The 17,864-nt window shown below is 34.6% G+C and overlaps 2 protein-coding genes across 5 annotated transcripts; one reads left to right on the top strand and one right to left on the bottom strand.

Moving 5' to 3' along the window:
- Nucleotides 1-2,275: 2,275 nt before the first annotated feature.
- Nucleotides 2,276-13,823, top strand: LOC113867839 (probable ubiquitin conjugation factor E4). 4 transcript variants are annotated; one of them, XR_003505200.1, is made up of 17 exons: nucleotides 2,351-3,459; nucleotides 6,950-7,154; nucleotides 7,269-7,420; nucleotides 7,514-7,805; nucleotides 7,953-8,105; nucleotides 9,067-9,270; nucleotides 9,359-9,471; nucleotides 9,683-9,797; nucleotides 10,256-10,345; nucleotides 10,423-10,626; nucleotides 10,720-10,815; nucleotides 10,956-11,078; nucleotides 11,921-12,052; nucleotides 12,159-12,251; nucleotides 12,316-12,480; nucleotides 12,726-12,815; nucleotides 12,911-13,274. XR_003505200.1 is itself a non-coding variant. In XM_027503334.1 (16 exons), exons 1-16 carry the CDS (start codon nucleotides 2,618-2,620, stop codon nucleotides 13,088-13,090), a joined length of 3,117 nt encoding a protein of 1,038 aa, XP_027359135.1. In that variant the 5' UTR covers nucleotides 2,276-2,617; the 3' UTR covers nucleotides 13,091-13,823. The 4 variants fall into 4 exon arrangements, 2 of the variants coding, with proteins under 2 accessions (XP_027359135.1, XP_027359137.1); XM_027503334.1 differs by lacking the exon at nucleotides 11,921-12,052 and having other exon boundaries at nucleotides 2,276-3,459; nucleotides 12,911-13,823; XM_027503336.1 differs by lacking the exon at nucleotides 11,921-12,052 and having other exon boundaries at nucleotides 2,299-3,459; nucleotides 7,953-8,109; nucleotides 9,134-9,270; nucleotides 12,911-13,823.
- LOC113867840 (probable mitochondrial saccharopine dehydrogenase-like oxidoreductase At5g39410) lies at nucleotides 12,542-16,050 on the bottom strand. Its single transcript, XM_027503337.1, has 2 exons — nucleotides 15,338-16,050; nucleotides 12,542-14,980 (listed from the first exon to the last, which is right to left on the bottom strand). The coding sequence occupies exons 1-2, from the start codon at nucleotides 15,983-15,985 to the stop codon at nucleotides 14,291-14,293; spliced, it is 1,338 nt and encodes a 445-aa protein (XP_027359138.1). The 5' UTR covers nucleotides 15,986-16,050; the 3' UTR covers nucleotides 12,542-14,290.
- Nucleotides 16,051-17,864: the final 1,814 nt, after the last annotated feature.

Raw genomic sequence — 17,864 nt, 5'->3', positions numbered from 1 at the left:
GTTGGAGACTCCATTGTACTTGATGATATCCGTCAATCGAAGGAACTTTGTCAGATGAAGATTGGGGTCTTCATTAGGCATGCCTACAAATTGTATTAAGTTTTGGACCATGGTTATAAGTGCTGGTTTCAATTCAAAATTGTTGGCCTCCACATTTGGTGCCGCAATGCTTCCAGGAGTGCCTCTGACATTGGGTGTCATGTAATCTTGGATTGATCTCCTTCCCTCTGCCATTCTTTGTTCTCTCACTTCTTTTCTTTGTCTACGAACTGTCCTTTCAATTTCTGGATCAAACAAATAAGCTGTAGAACACTTAGAACGAGTGAGCATACATCAAAAGTAATTTAAAAAAAATGAAAATAAAATAAATACGACAATTATAAAAATATAAAAGAAAATTCTAACAAAGAACAGAACAAAAAATAAAACAAAACACAAGTTACTCAAATCAATTAAATTCGAGATTTTTTTAATATTGAATAAGCAATCCTCGGCAACGGCGCCAAAAACTTGTTCGGAGGGCAAGTGTACCCATCGAGAAGTAATAAAAGGTTCTTAAGTTAAGTTTCTGAAATATCATCCCACAAGGATTGATTTTCAATTACTAAGAATTTCTTAATTCAATTGTTTAAGCTTCAAAGATACGAGATTAATTAAAAATAAGAATTTATAAAATCAATTATAAAACTAAGAGCAAGGAATACACTGCACGCCTTGGTTAAACTTATCGGAGAGGAACCTAGGGCATATGAGTTTTCTCATTCAATCCTTTATGTTATTTTTCTATTTAACTCTAAATTCGATTTCCTTGTGATTACCAATCATTCATACGAATACTATTAATATCCAATGGTCATGCAATATTAATATTCTTTTCTCTAAATTGACATTCTCAATGGTCATGCAAGACATTAATTTAATAAAGCTTTAAGAGCCTACGAATTTGTTAATTTAATAATGATTAGAAGAGAAAGATTGGTTTGGTCCACCTAATCCTTTGTCTCGTTTTATCCTATAGATCTCATATAATTAATTAGGATTAAGAAAGAAGCGCAATATGATAAAATCTAATCACAAAACAGAAATCAAATTTAAATTCAAATATCAAAATTCTACAAATTCATGAATAATAGTTCCCATAGCCCTAGCTATGGACTTAGTTACTCATGCTAAAAAAAAGAACTAAAACAATCATAAACAAAACCATAATAAAAAAAAAAAGCAAACTAGAGTGTGAGATGTGTTTCTGATCTTCAAGTACGATCGCTTGAAGTTCCAAGTATCGCCAAACATGTGCTAAGGATCCCGTACAAGAGAGACGAGATCAGATGTATTCTAGAGCCAAAGCCAAGATGTAAAAGCAGTCCTTTTTCTAATGGTGCCTCAGGTCTTCCTTTTAATAGGGTTTGAAAACCCTAAAAATTCTTCATAATTGGGCTTCCCGCATATGAGCACGGCCGTGCATGGGCTCGAAGCACTCCCATGCTTATTGAATGAGTCTGGGCGTGCTGACTGCTGCGAAACTCTAATTTTTCATCAATTTGGGCCTAGAATGTACCAAAAATACACTTGCAGCCTCTTTATACCAAACTGCACAATTAATATATAAATTAGTGTAAAACGTAAATAAAATAAAGATCAAATATAAATATATGAGCTGTAAAAGAGGGTCTAATTACATACTTATCAATAATTTATTGTTATAATTATTTATTTAAAATTTTATAATAATAAATGATTTGTGATATCATGAAACAATATAAATTTTATTTTTACATTGTAAAAATAAGATATTTGATAGTATATTATTTTATACTAAGAAATACTAAATTATATATATTTTAAATAATAATTTATTTTGACAAATACATTTTTTTATTATATTTATATATTTTTATATTTAAATTATATATTTTAAAATAAATTAATTTAATAAAAAAATAGTATCGGACATATTTTCTAATAATATTTAAACTTAACTCTACTATTCTTTATTTATTATGATATTATATGAGAGATAATAAATTCATAAACTATGTTACTCTAAAAATAAAAAGTCACAAATGTATAATAAAAATAAATACACATTTTTATATTTATTTATTAAATTAAATATTAATTAGTTGAAAGTTTATACTATATGCACATTTATATCTTTTATATAAAATTTAATTCTATATTATATATAAAAAAGAAAATCTAATTAAAAATACTATAAAAACCTAATAATTAAATTCAGACCATTTTAAATTAAATTAGATTTAAAATTTAAGTTAATCCAATCCAAATTGAAAACACAAGATAGTTTTTCTTGGTTGAATAACCTTAATTGAGATACTCTTACAAAATGAACTGAGTTTCCCAATGGAAGAAGCTTCTTCCTCTACACTCTCCCTCAATCCCAAACCTATTCATTGTTCATTTACCAATCCCCCCACTCTTGTACGATCCTTTCCTCATCATTTTCCGTTTGTTTCTCGGGAAAATTAAATCACCATAAAACCAAATCCCTACCAAACCCCAATTAAAAAATAAATAAATCGAATTTTGATTTTCCAAAAGAAAATTCGAAATCAAAATACGGAACACAGTTCGATCACTCGGAGAGCTTCCACGCATGGCGGCGGCGAAACCCCAACGGACTCCAGAGGAAGTGGAGGACATCATCATCCGCAAAATCTTCCTCGTTTCTATCACCGAAAGCAGCAATAGCAACAACGATTCAAGAATCGTGTACATGGAAGTAACGGCTGCTGAGATTCTCAGCGAGGGCAAAGAGTTGCGGCTCTCGCACGATTCCATGGAGAGGGTTTTAATCGATCGACTTTCCGGGGATTTCTCCTCCGCCGGTGCCGGAGACGAATCACCGTTTCAGTACCTCGTCGGTTGTTACCAGCGTGCCCACGATGAGGGAAAGAAAATCGCTAACATGAAGGACAAGAACTTGAGGTCGGAGATGGAAGCGGTGGTGAAGCAGGCGAAGAAACTCTGTGTTTCTTACTGCAGGATTCATTTGGAGAATCCTGAATTGTTTCCGAGCCGGAATTCGGGCTCCGGAGCTAGTTCTTCGCCGCTTTTGCCGCTGATTTTCGCGGAGGTCGGTGGCGGCATGTTTGGCAGCGGCGGCGGAGTGAAGAGTCCGCCGGGGTTTCTGGAAGAGTTTTTTAGGGACCCTGATTTTGATAGCTTGGACCGAATTCTGAAAGGGTTGTATGAGGAATTGAGAGGGAGTGTGATGAAAGTGTCTGCTCTTGGGAATTTTCAGGACTCTTTGAGGGCTTTGCTGTATTTGGTTAGGTTTCCCGTCGGTGCGAAGTCCCTTGTGAATCATGATTGGTGGATTCCCAAGGGTGTTTATGTGAATGGCCGTGCCATTGAAATGACCAGCATTTTGGGTCCCTTTTTCCATATCAGTGCTCTTCCTGATCAAAACTTTTTCAAGGGCCAGCCTGATGTTGGGTGAGCTTAATTTTTTTGGTTTAGGTGTTATGTTTGGTTGTGAATTTTGTTTGTTTGAAATTCAATAGTTGATAGTTTTTTAGTATTCTTGCTTTTCTCATTGTTTAGATTCTCTTATGAAGCCTAGAGACATAGTATGACACGGGTATGATATGGATACGGTGATACAGGAGATTCTTGATAATTCAAGATACAATACAGCCTAGATAGGTTAGCATGAATTAAAGTTTTTACTAAGTTGCAGTGCAGTAAAATATATAGAAAAAAAGTAAAAGCTTCAATAAATTACCAAATTTGTTGTAAAATGCCCAAATAAAAGAGGAGGATGGTACTTTAATGGTGGGATTGTGAAGTCTAGAACAAAAGTAAGGCTTATGCAATTATGAGTGTCTTGATGTGTGAGCTATAACCAAAACAGGATTGACCACTGTGACTTGCCAACCTCCACCACTTGAGCAGAAGTGCGTGACTTTACAACACCTAGAAATCACCGAGTCATTTGCAAAAAAGATCAGCAACGACTTGCCACTACTGCACTAGAAATGCATTACTTTTGTGAGACCTGAAAGCACTGCTATGTGCAAAAGTTCTGTGACCAAGCAAAAGTGTTGGGTTTTGCAGGATCCACAAGAACTGAGTCCTAATTGTGGAAGATGAGACTCATGCTGTCCACAAGCCCTAGCCATAAGTGATGAGACTTGTGTTGCTGGTAGAAGACTCAAGTGTCAAAACAGATGTGCAATTGTTGAAAGTTTGAAACACACTGTTTCAATATCAAATAAACTAAGAGTATTGTATCTTATAGTCCAAGAATGTTTTAAGCCATATCCCAGTTGTATCTCAACTGTGTCAGAGCACCAATTCTTTTTTTTTTTTAATTAAAAAAAATTGAGATACTTTTTAGAGATGTATCCAGACTTTATCGTACATGTATCATTAGATACATGTCCAACACCGATACTTTGATGAATTTGGAGTATCCAGGTTGAAAGTTTGGATTGGTAAGGAATTAAAGAGAACAGTATTACATGTGATTGGTTGCTTTTGTTTTTGTAAACTTGGTTAGAGTATCTGATAAGTTAAGCAAACTTGAGTGATTTTATGAAACAATGTCAACTTTATAATTTTGATGTGCTTATTGATTCTATCCTTTGGTTTCATAGAATTGAAACAAATGGTTTGTGGGCAACAAGCTGGTCCATAAGCAAATTATTGGTCTGTTGTTGTGAAGTGAAACCTAAGGATATTCCTTGGCTTGGACTTTGAGAAGTTTTACAAACAATTTCTTGATTCATGAGGCTTCCCTATTCTTTAGATGTATTTAGATGGGACAGGGATTCTGTTTTTGTGCGTTTAGCCAATAGGTAGTAAATTCCCCCTACTCCCACAATAAGAAAAGAAGAAAAAATAATATTAAAAACTCAGTTACCTTAAAATATAGATTGATAGTTATATTCAATTACCATTATGGGTTGCCTTCATTTAATATCTCATATTCAGCAGCTTGTTTCCTTGAATAAAGAACTACACCATAACTAATTTCCCCTCCTTTCTCATCCCTTCCTTGTTGCTAGTGCATTATAGACTTACATTCATTTGTCCCATTCTTTTTTCTTTTTATTTGCAACCCTACATTCTCATTCTAAGGAAATGAAAGAAGAGTGGAGGAGTAGTACTATATACTCAAATCTCTATTTATAACAAGGGAGTATACAAAATTACACAAATTGTAGGGGGATCAACCTCATGAGTTGTATTATGAAGTTATGAAAAAAGGGTAACTAAGAGTAGATCAAGACAAGAAACACACATGATTAAATATCAATTTGGATTTGAGCCATGGAGGTCAACCAAGGAAACAATATACTCGTTGTAATGTTTAATGGAGAGAAATTAACAAAAACAAATCAAGTCTTATTTTACTAGGTGAGGTCCATTCCATGGATCAGACAATGCCATTGAGCTTAGTCAAAAATCAAATTTTCAGAAATTTAGTTAATTAAAATTTATTTTTTAATAACTTCGTCTAAGATTTTTCTGGGTCGAGGCTTTTTACAGGACTAAAAGTCATGCAATCCACTTTTTTTATTGTGCATCCAAAGGTTTTCTTTACACATGACCAAACCATCTTAGATGATTTTCAGTCATCTTTTTTACTACAGGTGCTATTCTAATATTTTCTCGTATACTATTATGTTGTATTATGTCATTTCTTATGTGTTCACTCAACCACCTTAATATTCTCATTTCTTCCACTCTTACTTTTTTTCTCATGTTGTTCCTTTAAGGCCCAACGTTCATTGATGACAGATATGACCAAATAATTGAGTTTATGAAAGTTAAAGCAATCCTCACTTTTTGAGCTAATTTTAGGGTTGAGTTAGACTTGAGACTAAATTTAAGAGGTGAGAACACAAAATGGGGTCATAGTGGATTTTCATTTAACCATAGGCTACACCAAAGGTAAACTTTGATACTTTATCTCTTCACCTTAGTGTTGAAGGTCCTTACTAAGCAAATCCAAGAGCTAGTGCCATGATGGATGCTTCGTATAGACAATATAGTTTTGGTTGGAGAAGCAATAGAGGAAATAAATTGGATGTTAGAGGTGCGGAGATGAGCTTTGGAAGATCATGGTTTTTGCATAAGTAGTAGTAGGACAATACAAATTATATGAAATGTAAGTTTAGAAAGACAAAACATAGCATAGAGGCAAAACTTGGAGAACTTACTAGCCCGTTAGTCATATGATTTAAGAATCTAGGATCCATCATACAAGATTATGGAGAGATAAACTGGAGATGTAAACCATATGATTCCAGCAGGTTGGATGAAATGGAGGAGTGCTGGTGCATTAGGTATTATCTGTAATAAAAGAATTATCATTCAAGCTTAAAGGAAAATTTTACTGCCCAGCTATAAGATCTACATTGAATGTTGGACTGTAAAATGTCAACAAGAGAATAAACTCAAAGTAGCAGAGATGAGAATGTTGTATTGGATGAGTTGACATGCTTGACAAAGATATCATTTGGAATGACTGCATCAGGCAAAATGTTGTGGTAGCACCTATTGTAGAAAAGTTATTAGAATCTTCCCTTAGGTGGTTTTGACGTGTGGGGAAGACTTGTAGAAGCCCCATCTAATGAAGGGTAGTCCAGTCTGTAGAGACAGAGGCAGATTGAGAAAAACTATTGGTGAAACAAGTAGGAAGGACTTAGAGGTCAATAATTTATTTATAGACACAATTTTTTGTTAACATTATGGTGTTGTTTGATTCTTACGGTCAACTCCCACTAATGGTAGAAGGCTTGGTGGTTGTTTCTTTGCAACCCTATATTTTTGTTCCACTTCTTGCTTATTGTTTTCCGGTTGAAGTCTGTTTACCATACAAACCCTAGTTATGAGATTTATTTGGATGGGATATTTTATTGTTTATTATTGAATCAGGTCCCTTTTTTAACAATTTTTTCTCTCCTTTGAAATCCAGGCAGCAGTGTTTTTCTGATGCATCAACTAGGCGACCATCTGATTTGTTGTCTTCATTTTCTACCATCAAAACTGTCATGAACAACTTATATGATGGCCTAGCTGAAGTACTACTCATCCTCCTTAAAAGTACAGATACTCGTGAAAACGTACTTAAGTATCTTGCAGAGGTGATCAATATAAACGCATCCAGGGCCCATATACAGGTAAATTACTTTCCTATCTGCATGTTTTTTTGGTGGTAGTATTGTAAAATAAGATAAATTGTATTCAATTGCTTCTTTTGTGTTCTATTTTATTATGTTTTTTGGGGGGAACAGGTTGACCCTATTGCTTGTGCAAGTTCTGGCACATTTGTGAATCTCAGTGCTGTCATGCTTCATCTATGTGAGCCATTTTTAGATGCAAATTTAACGAAAAGGGATAAAATTGATCCAAAATATGTACACTACTCAAAGCGTTTGAATCTAAGGTGAGGGCATTGTATTGTAAACATTAAAATTGTCATGGAAGTTTCGTGTATATCCATCCCTATAGGTAACATTTTGTTATGATCTTATTCTAGTGGGTTGACTGCTCTTCATGCATCATCAGAAGAAGTGGCTGAATGGCTTAATAGTAAAAATCCAGCTAATACTGGGGGAACCAGTCAATATAATGATGACCAGAAACGCTTGCAACAATCCCAAGAGGCCAGTAGTTCTGGTAGTAATAATGCTGGTGAGCTTTCAAATGAAAATTCTGCACGTGGTGAAAAGACGAAATATTCATTTATTTGCGAATGCTTCTTTATGACTGCAAGAGTGCTCAACTTAGGCCTTTTAAAAGCATTTTCTGACTTCAAACACTTAGTTCAGGTAATCACATGTTTGGGTAGAATTAAAAGTTGTTAGTGTTATTATTTTATGGGGGCAAACTTTATTGTTGCCTTATCTTTTATCTGGTTTGAATGATTTCTTCCAAAGATATGTAAAATATAAACACTGGAGTCTTATTATATACAGGACATTTCTCGGTGTGAAGATGCTTTCTCCACACTTAAAGCCATGCAGGAGCAGTCACCCTCTCCTCAGGTGGAATTGGATATAAATCGACTTGAGAAAGAAATGGAGTTGTACTCACAGGAAAAGCTTTGTTATGAAGCTCAGATATTGAGGGTAGGTCCTGATTTTTATCCCCCCCACATCTCTCTGGAGTATCTTGTTATCTATGTTAGCACGTGATTAATGTATGAAAATAAAATAAGTTGCTTGTGTGCTTCCAAGTTATCTTGTAATCTGTAGAAATAGTACTTGTACATCCTATCTTATTATTATTTATATAATGTCATATGGATCTTAATGTACTAATTTAGTACTACATCTTGTATTTCTGTAGTCTGTACATAGGTCTCTTTTCTATAAATAAAACTAATCCTGTACAGTGCTATTCACTTAAACTTCTGCTCCAAAAGGTTTCTCTCTGAGATTCTTCTCTCTTCATATGCATATGGTATATGTTCCTAGAGTAGAAACACTAGTTTTCTCCTCCTTTTCCTCTATGTCCCATCTTCTTGCAGTCTCTTAGGGAGAACCAAAAACTAGTAGACTGTTGTCACTTCATATAGTGAGAAGATTTTTGTTCTGTTACAATTTTTCTAGTTTTGTCGGGTAACAAGCTGTAGACATATGATTTGTATACTCTCTTTTTTCTCGCCGGGGGGAGGGGGGGTTGGTTTAGTGTATTACAGATTGTGGTATTATACAGCGGTATTCTTGTACTGAATCTTGTACCACAGGATGTACCTCCCTATGCTATAATGTAATGTGTATGGTGATATTTATTTGGACCTTCTCTCAAATGGGGTTCCCTTTCTGCTTTTTCTTATAGTAGTGTCCCCTTTCTATTTTTCTTTTGTGACTTTGGGCATTTGTAGAGCCTAAAGGTGCTTTTCTACCTCAAGGATTATGTTCTTCTAAGTTCCAAGTCAAATGTTTATTGAAGAGAAGTTTGATACTTGATTCATCAATCGTTTGATGTAGACAAGTTCCTGTTACTTTAAGTGTTCTTTCTAGCTTACAAGTTTTACATTTTCAATATTTTTAATTTGACTCAATGGCTTCACATTTTTCTCCTTAGGATAACACACTTATTCAGAATGCACTTTCCTTCTACCGCTTGATGATTGTTTGGTTGGTTGGCTTAGTGGGTGGATTTAAGATGCCTCTACCCCCAACTTGCCCAATGGAATTTGCTACCATGCCTGAGCATTTTGTGGAAGATGCCATGGAACTTCTAATATTTGCTTCCCGGATTCCAAAGGCCTTAGATGGAGTTGTGCTGGTTGACTTCAACTCAGACTTTTCCTTGGATTAATTCTTTCTCTCCCAAATTCTTTTTATGTAAGATAATGAATTATATTGCTCTGCAGGATGAGTTTATGAACTTTATTATCATGTTCATGGCCAGTCCTAACTTTATCAAGAACCCATACTTGAGAGCAAAGATGGTTGAAGTCTTGAACTGCTGGATGCCTCGTAGGAGGTAATTGATGTCTCTCATTTGCATAATTAAAAGTAGAGGGACTTAATTAGCTCAAAAAAAAAAACAAGATAGAGGGACTAAAATCGCACATATGCCAAACTAAAGGGACCAAAAATGCAATTAAGACATCATTATATTGCTTAATTTTGTTTGAAGCCTTCAGGCTAAATAATTGAGTGTCTGTGTTCCCTTGCTCTATTCCTTTTTGCAGTGGCTCATCTGCTACAGCTACTCTATTTGAAGGGCATCAACTCTCTCTTGAGTATCTTGTGAGGAATCTTCTGAAACTTTATGTTGACATTGAGTTCACTGGTTCTCATACACAGGTTGGTCTGCATTTCAAGACTACATTTGTGTCATGACCAGCTTCCCCTCATCCCTCCCCCTCCCCCTCGCCCTCCCCCTGCTGTCAATTTCTAGATTAATATGAAGAATATAGTTGTATTGTTTGGAAATCACCTTTCTTTGTGACTGTCTTGAAACTGAAGCTTGAGCATGATGTCAGTCATGATAGTGGTCCTGTTTACTGAATGATGACTTAAGATGGTCAAATAAATGCTTTATTATAATCCTATGCATGCAAAACTTATTAATTTTATTTCATACTGTTTCTCCAAGTTTCTATATGGCTCATAGTTTATTGCCTCTTATATGATTTCATGTATTCACATATATGAATATACACATTACATCCATGAGTTTCAGTAATTGAAATCAGTAGACTTTCTGTGATGTTGAATACAAGAGCTAGCTAATTGTCTTAATTGTCACTTGTCCATTACAGTTCTATGACAAGTTTAACATCCGCCATAATATTGCCGAACTCCTTGAATACCTGTGGCAGGTCCCTAGTCATCGTAATGCTTGGAGACAGGTAATAGTTGAATTTGTTTTTTATCTCACATCGTACTCAACTGTATCTAACCTTTTCTGAACTTAATTTTCTTCCAGATTGCTAAAGAGGAGGAAAAGGGTGTCTATCTGAATTTCTTAAACTTTCTGATTAATGATAGTATTTATCTTCTTGATGAAAGTCTGAACAAAATTCTTGAGCTAAAAGAATTGGAGGCTGAGATGTCAAATACAGCTGAGTGGGAGCAACGACCAGTTCAAGAGAGGCAGGAGAGGACCCGATTATTCCATTCTCAAGAAAATGTCTGTTGACTTTTTGTCCAATATATAATTATGTATCTGCACATGTTTTTTAAAATTATCTAATAAAGCATTTAATGCTTGATAATTTTGTAGATTATTCGGATAGATATGAAGTTGGCAAATGAAGATGTCAGTATGCTTGCATTTACTTCAGAGCAGATTACTGTTCCATTTCTACTTCCTGAGATGGTAACTTTTCTCTCTTTGCAACCTTGGCATCTCTTTCATCTTGTCATCTCTTAAAATAGTTTTAGTGGCTGAACTACAATGTTCCTTTGAAATTTGTTATTCTCCTTATGTGTTTAATCTTATTTATCCACTTTTTCTAGGTTGAAAGAGTGGCTAGCATGCTCAATTACTTTCTCCTTCAATTGGTGGGTCCCCAAAGAAAATCCCTTAGTTTGAAGGATCCTGAGAAATATGAATTTCGTCCAAAGCATTTGCTAAAACAGGTTGGCATCAACTATAATTCAAAATCATTTAAAGTGAAATTCTTTTGTATCGTGAATGAACATGACAGGAGAGGTGTGCTATTCTTTTGTGCTCCGTAGGCTCAAATGTCCCCGTAATAGAATTGGTTCTAAAAATGTTGTATTTACATCTTCATTGATCCTAGGAATATGAAGCACTTCAATTTTGGATTGGTTTGTTTATAAATGATATACGCTTTTGACTTTTGAGCCTGCAAAAAATCCACTTAATGACTATTTAGATATAAAATCACTCTTAGTGCCCTATCCAACAGCTTGAGTTTTTAGGAAATTCGGTTCTTGACATGGTGTTAGAATATCTATCCAAGTCTTGCTGCTCAGCCTCCGATAGTCCAATTCTTCATTACTAGTCAACACTCATCTGGGCAAAGATGCAAGGTTTTTTTTTTTTTTTATTAGTTTGGTCCTTCAGTAATAAATACATCAAAATGATTCTTCAGTTGTCAATTTTTGAAATCAAATTGACATTTAAATTGGCCCATTTTTTATGGACTCGAAATAAAAAGTTGACATTGAAAGGTCATTTTGATAATTGGAGGCCCAAACTCGATGACACATGTATCTTTGAAGGAATAGAATGATGGGTGTTTAGTCCTAAATTTCTGTGCAAGGTAAAGTGGGCTTATATACTGTCTACATGCTTCAAGATCAAATGGTTCTGGCATGACAGGGGACCCTTCTTGATATGCTTTCTTTGTATTAGATGGAGTTGTGCTGGTAGACTTCAACTCAGAGACTTTTTCTTGGATTATTCCTTTCCGAATTCTTCTTAAGTAAGATAATGAATTTATATTGCTCTGCAGGATCACAGGTCTCACGTGTATCTTTGATCTAGGCTTGCAGAATAAAAAACCATTTTTGTTCTTTACTATTTATTTTTAATATAAATATCAATAATGGTTTTATTAGTGTTTTTGGAAGAGGGATACGAGGAGGTTGGGACCAGAATCTTGTATTTCTTTTGTATTACATGACTCAAATATATTACTAATAATTTTATTTTTCTTGGCAAACTACTAACTTCATTTTATTCATTTGAAGATTGTGCACATATATGTTCATCTGGCTAGGGGTGACAAGAATTCCATCTTCCCAGCTGCCATCTCAAAGGATGGTCGATCATACAATGATCAGGTAAGTTTTATGGGACTTATGATATACTTCAGATTGTTCTCAAGTGACTGGTACTTCATTGCAGTTGTTTAGTGCTGCGGCAGAAGTCCTACATAGAATTGGCGAGGATGGGAGGATTATACAGGAATTTATTCAACTTGGCTCAAAAGCAAAAGTTGCTGCTTCAGAGGCCATGGATACTGAAGCTACTCTAGGGGAAATCCCAGATGAATTCCTCGATCCAATTCAAGTGTGTTTTCCGCTTCTTTCTGTGTGTTCATAGGCTTTTATATTTTTTTTCCTTTTTTGGGGGATGGGTATGACCCATATTTAATAATTGATATGAAAAATTAAAATTTTATTCACGACCAGGTGCGTGTTTGCTTGTCATTATTTTTAGGGAAATATTGCTTTCTTTTTGTTCCAAAAGCTCTAAAAAATGATGTTTATAAGCTGTTGTGAATTACCATACATGACCCCCTTTCTTGTGTACAGTACACTTTGATGAAGGATCCAGTTATCTTGCCTTCTTCAAGGATCACGGTTGATCGTCCCGTCATTCAAAGGCATCTTCTTAGTGATAATGTACACCTTTGATCGTTTGTTCCTCATTTACATTATGTTCATATAGAGAAGAGTTTCCTTTATTTATGCTTTTTTCTATTTGGTTGTTTGTGCAGTCTGACCCATTCAACCGTTCTTATCTCACTGTGGATATGCTGATTCCCAATGATGAGCTAAAAGCAAGAATTGAGGAGTTTGTCAGGTCTCAGGAAATGAAGAAACACGGCGAAGGACTAAGGCTACAGAATACCAAAGCAACCATTCAGACTACGAATGGAGAAATGTTGATTGATTAGGAAAATTCAGTTTCCTAACTTGTCGAATGAAATGAATTTGTGCCATGCGCATAAAGTTAGGTGTTGAACCTTAATACAATCTTATTCATTGTTTTTTGAAAAATTTAAGGCTATCGTTAGAAGTTTAATGCTGTAAAGATATTTGGAACGGTTATTGTAAAGAAGTCATCCGATTGACCACTGCGATAAAATTCTTTACGGATATAGGCCTAAAGGACCTTTTTTAAAGCTATTCCCAACACTAGCCCGCTACAAATCTGCATTTACTTTGGCCTCCGTGAGCCAATCAAATTTATTGCAAATCGGAGGTATTTTGATTGACGATGTTTTTTGCTGCTGCAGTGCAAAGGACGGTAAAGTATCCACTCTGGGGATGCTGCTTCTGGCTTGTCAGAAGCAGTTAGGCTTCTTTTTCTGATATTAATTATGTCAGACATCCATGACCAATCAAGGAATCAATTTATAAAGCACTTAGGAATTCATCAACATGACACGAGTTGCTTCAGAACTGTATGTAGTACTGGACCCATCGTACTGCATTTAGAACAGTTATCGCAAACAAGCTTCCTTTACTGTTTTTCTAAATGTTGTGAAGTTGTATACTACGGCATTTTCTCTCAATTACCCATTTCAAAAAACGTGGACTTGAATCACTGCGGGCACGGTGTGTGATTCATCAGACTCAACATTTCATTAATAAGTAAATCAATATCTTCACAATAACAGCTCCAGGATTTTTGTAAGGTGAAAACATCTATCCGGTTGATGGCACTTTTAAAGAATAAACGTGTTACTTTGGCATCAATACAAGACAGTAGACTAGCCTTGTGCCATCTATGTCAAGTTATTACTGCATGCCAACAATAACATGCATTAAACTAGCAACATTCAAACCAAAATCAGTTTAAGACTTTATATAAGCTCATTTCCAAGTAAATTAAGCATCAATTAGCTCCATTCTGCCACTCGTAGACAGACTTTCAAGTTATGATCTTCACATGAAATAAAGTCAGTCATTATGATGTCTAAAAAATTAACATTAAATCCACCTGAACAAATGTTAAAGTCAAAAAGTTAATATAACTGTAGTATCCTTACAAAATGTAGAGAAAGAAGGCCGGCCAAAAAGTTTCTCTCCCTACTTTATTATTACCACAAACAAGTCAATATTCTGACCAGTCATTTTTTCTTCTCTTTCAGTCAAGAAGAAAGAGTGCTTTTTGAGATGACATCAAAAGACATTCCATTTTGTTGGAGTCTTTCTTGGAGATCAGTTGGACCAAATATTATCCCTGGAGGGTAAACTCCTCCTTTTGGTAGGTTGTTTCGTTGGGTGTGAAGAATAAGAGCACACTGAACCAGAATTATTGGGGTGGTAACATAACCCATTTCGGGTCCCATTACCCGAGTTATAATTTCCATGTCAGGTTTTGTGTTTCCCTGTGCAGCAAGTCTCTCATTCCTGAAACCATGTCCAACAAACCACATCTTGAATGAAGCACTTGCAATCTCCTCTTCGGAAGGGCCATTCTTACTAAACACACCTAAGCTAAAGATTGAAGGGTACTTCAAAAGAAGCCATCTTCCAAAACTGATACGTCCTAAAAGGCCAATGATTATACCGATCATAATATATCCAAACATGAGCAACACAGATTTTGAGCCTACCTTGACACCAAAATGAGCTGGCTTCACAGATGACCAAAAGGCTTTCCTTTTCTCAACCACCTCAGCACTCTCATTCAACCCGGTGAGACCATCGGGGTTTTCTGTTAGAATTGAAAGTGTTTTTCCAACAAGAGTTGCATCAGCTGAAGGTAGTGTCACTCCCCAAAGTCCAATTTTCTTCTGGTGTTGTATAATTTCTCCTTTAGGTGGTGGCCCGGGAATCTATAACCATGCACGAATATTACAAGTTGGCAAAAAGACATAGATTATGAAAAATATTATTCAGATAAAGAAAAGAAAAGAAAATAACAAAGCTCATGTAATCTGATTGCTCGTCATAAACATAACAAACAACAAAGATATTGAATCAAATTCGAGTAAACCGCTTTTATTTAATGTCCATGTGATTTAAAGTTTGAAATCAAATTAATATTAAAATTTTGGCGTAAAAAAATGCACTTTGCAACGAAAGACACATACGCCAATCATTATTCAATTTAAGTTATATTTTTATATTAGAACATATAAAAATTAACTTTTGAATTAAAAAGAAAAGAGTTAAGTGTGATGATATGATACCACAGGTCTCACTCTGGTGGCTCTGAGCCCTTCCATCTGCTTCAAATCGGCAACAGCCAGAACCGCAGATTCAAAGGTTCCAAAATTACCCACCACCCTCTTCTCCGATTCCACACTCAGGTAACCTTCTACACGATTTGGAACATACCCTTCAACCCATTCCCTCGAATGGAACAAAAACCCTAATTCAGCAGGAACCGAATCGAACCCACATGCCGACACCACCAAAGAACCCTTCTTTAACGCCCTCTCGTGGTACGTGCGCTCCACGCGCCCCATGAACTCCGCTTCCCCAGTTATGTCCAAGTAGTCGCATCCCGCTTCCACGCAGGCGGAGACGACGGGCTCGCCGTGGCGGCGGAATGGGCCGACGCAGTTGAGGAGGAGGCGCGTCTGGCCGCAGAGGGCGCGGAGCGACGATGGGTCGGCGGTATCGGCGGCGATTATTGGAATCGGAGGTGGTGGGTTGGGCCGGGTGGCCCATTGGAGGGTTTGGGCCAGCTTTGATGGGTCTCGGCCCGCTATAGCTACGGAGTTGAATGTGTTGAGGAATTTGAGGGTTTCTTGAAGGACGTGTTTGCCTGTGAAACCTGATGCTCCTAGGATTACGACGTCGAAGGTTTGCTTCGTTGCTCCTGACACTGCCATTCTTTCTCACTTCCACTTCACCCTAACTCAACTCTCTGCTTCTAAACACTCTTATTCTTAGTTTATCCATTTTGATTCTTTAATTTTATAATTTTGAATAAGTTTCACTTCATAAGTCAGTGTGTCTAAAAAAAAAAATATATTTAAATATGTTCCAAGTTGTTATATTTTACTCTCTTTTTTTCTTTTCGTACAATTATTTTATTTTAGTTCCTATTTTTTATAAATTATTTTTTTTAACTTTTTTAGTTGATAAGATCCAATCCAAAGTTAACACTATATTTTAATGTACTAACAATAGAAGTTAAAATAAAAATGTATAAAAAATAAAAAAAATATTTAAAAAAACTAAAACAAAAAATTCTTTAAAATATGAGGACTATTAAAACTAAAAAAAAAAATACATTTTAACACTTTTTATTAATAAATGAGATTTATACATCAAATTATTGATTTTTAATATGGTTTAAAAATATGTAATAAAAAAATTAATAAATAACAATTTTTTTATTGTAAATTATAATAATTTATATAAATTAATTTTTCAATATAACGAAAATAATTCATTCATATTCATTGTATAATTATAAACGGTGCATCAATTCTTTAAATAAGTGAGAAGAATTTGAATATACTTGTATGCTTTTGTGAGTTTGTCATTAAGGAATTATTTTCCTCTTTGAACTCTTGATATGTGATAATAGCCAATTAGAATCTCCTTTGCCACTTGCCTCAGAAAACCAAAGCTTAAGAAGTTGAAAGTTGAGGTAACTAATAGCTTTTAATAACATCCCTAATTAACACTTAGTGTATAAGTCCATAAATATTACAGGTTAACATTTCAATCCATTAAAGAGATAATAATAAAAGTTATGGAAAAATAAAGTATTAGGAAGAGATAAGTCATTAGGTAAACTTTTATCATCTGTTGGAGCTTGATTAATCAAATGATACAACCCCACTAATCTACTATTTGCTTTATGGTCCACTACTTTTAATATTTACAAAATTTAGTTGCAGTTTCATAAAACTTTAATTTTAATTAATCAACATTACTAACAACATACATAATAAGTTTTTTCCCTCCAACAATCCTTGCATATACAAAACTTGCCATTGTCTTATAACAACCAGCTTTTTTTCCCCTTCAAATGTTCTCTTTCTTTCTTATCAACTAAAGTACAAAGGTATATAAATAATGGTGTGCATTAAAAATGGATGAACTCAATTTTCAATGTTGTCAATCTTGTGTCATTGATAAACATGCATTGAAGTTAACCCCAAGTGGTAAATGATCCTAAAGGTCTAGTTAATAGAAGCAAGATCACCCTCCATTAAAATATGATAGATCTCTAGCTGTCTTTGTTTGAAAAAGAAGGAAAAGAAATGTAGCTGTCAAACAAATAATTTTTTATGCATTCAATGGATGTAGCATAACACAAATCAATTAGATGGATTGGTCTATATCTAACATAACTACAATGATAATGATTTTAGATGTGTCAATCCCAACATGCTTTTCTACATCAATGAATATATAATATCTTTTAAAATTATTTTACTTTTTTTACCGTACATTTACTGTTATTCGTGACACAACATGAATGTTTACCATTTTAATTTTTATTTTTAAAACAAATTATTAAAATAATATTTTTTAAAAAACAATTTTCTTATATAGAATTTTTTGTTTTATCATTGCAAGTTTCATCTATCTAAGAGATAAAGTTGTATTTTTTATTTTTTAATTAAATTTCATTTACTAAAAAGACAAATTTAGGAGATTAAAATATGTATCAAAATCTTGTTAAATTTTCTTTGTATCATATATAAAATTTATTTTTTAAAATTTTTGTATATTATAAAAATGAAACTTATT

This window comes from Abrus precatorius, unplaced genomic scaffold (genome assembly GCF_003935025.1).
Source record: "Abrus precatorius isolate BTA unplaced genomic scaffold, Abrus_2018 Scaffold5, whole genome shotgun sequence".
Taxonomy (NCBI): Eukaryota; Viridiplantae; Streptophyta; class Magnoliopsida; order Fabales; family Fabaceae; genus Abrus; species Abrus precatorius.
The sequence above is the reverse complement of the archived record's forward strand: the minus strand, read 5'-3'. Positions and strand labels throughout refer to the sequence as shown.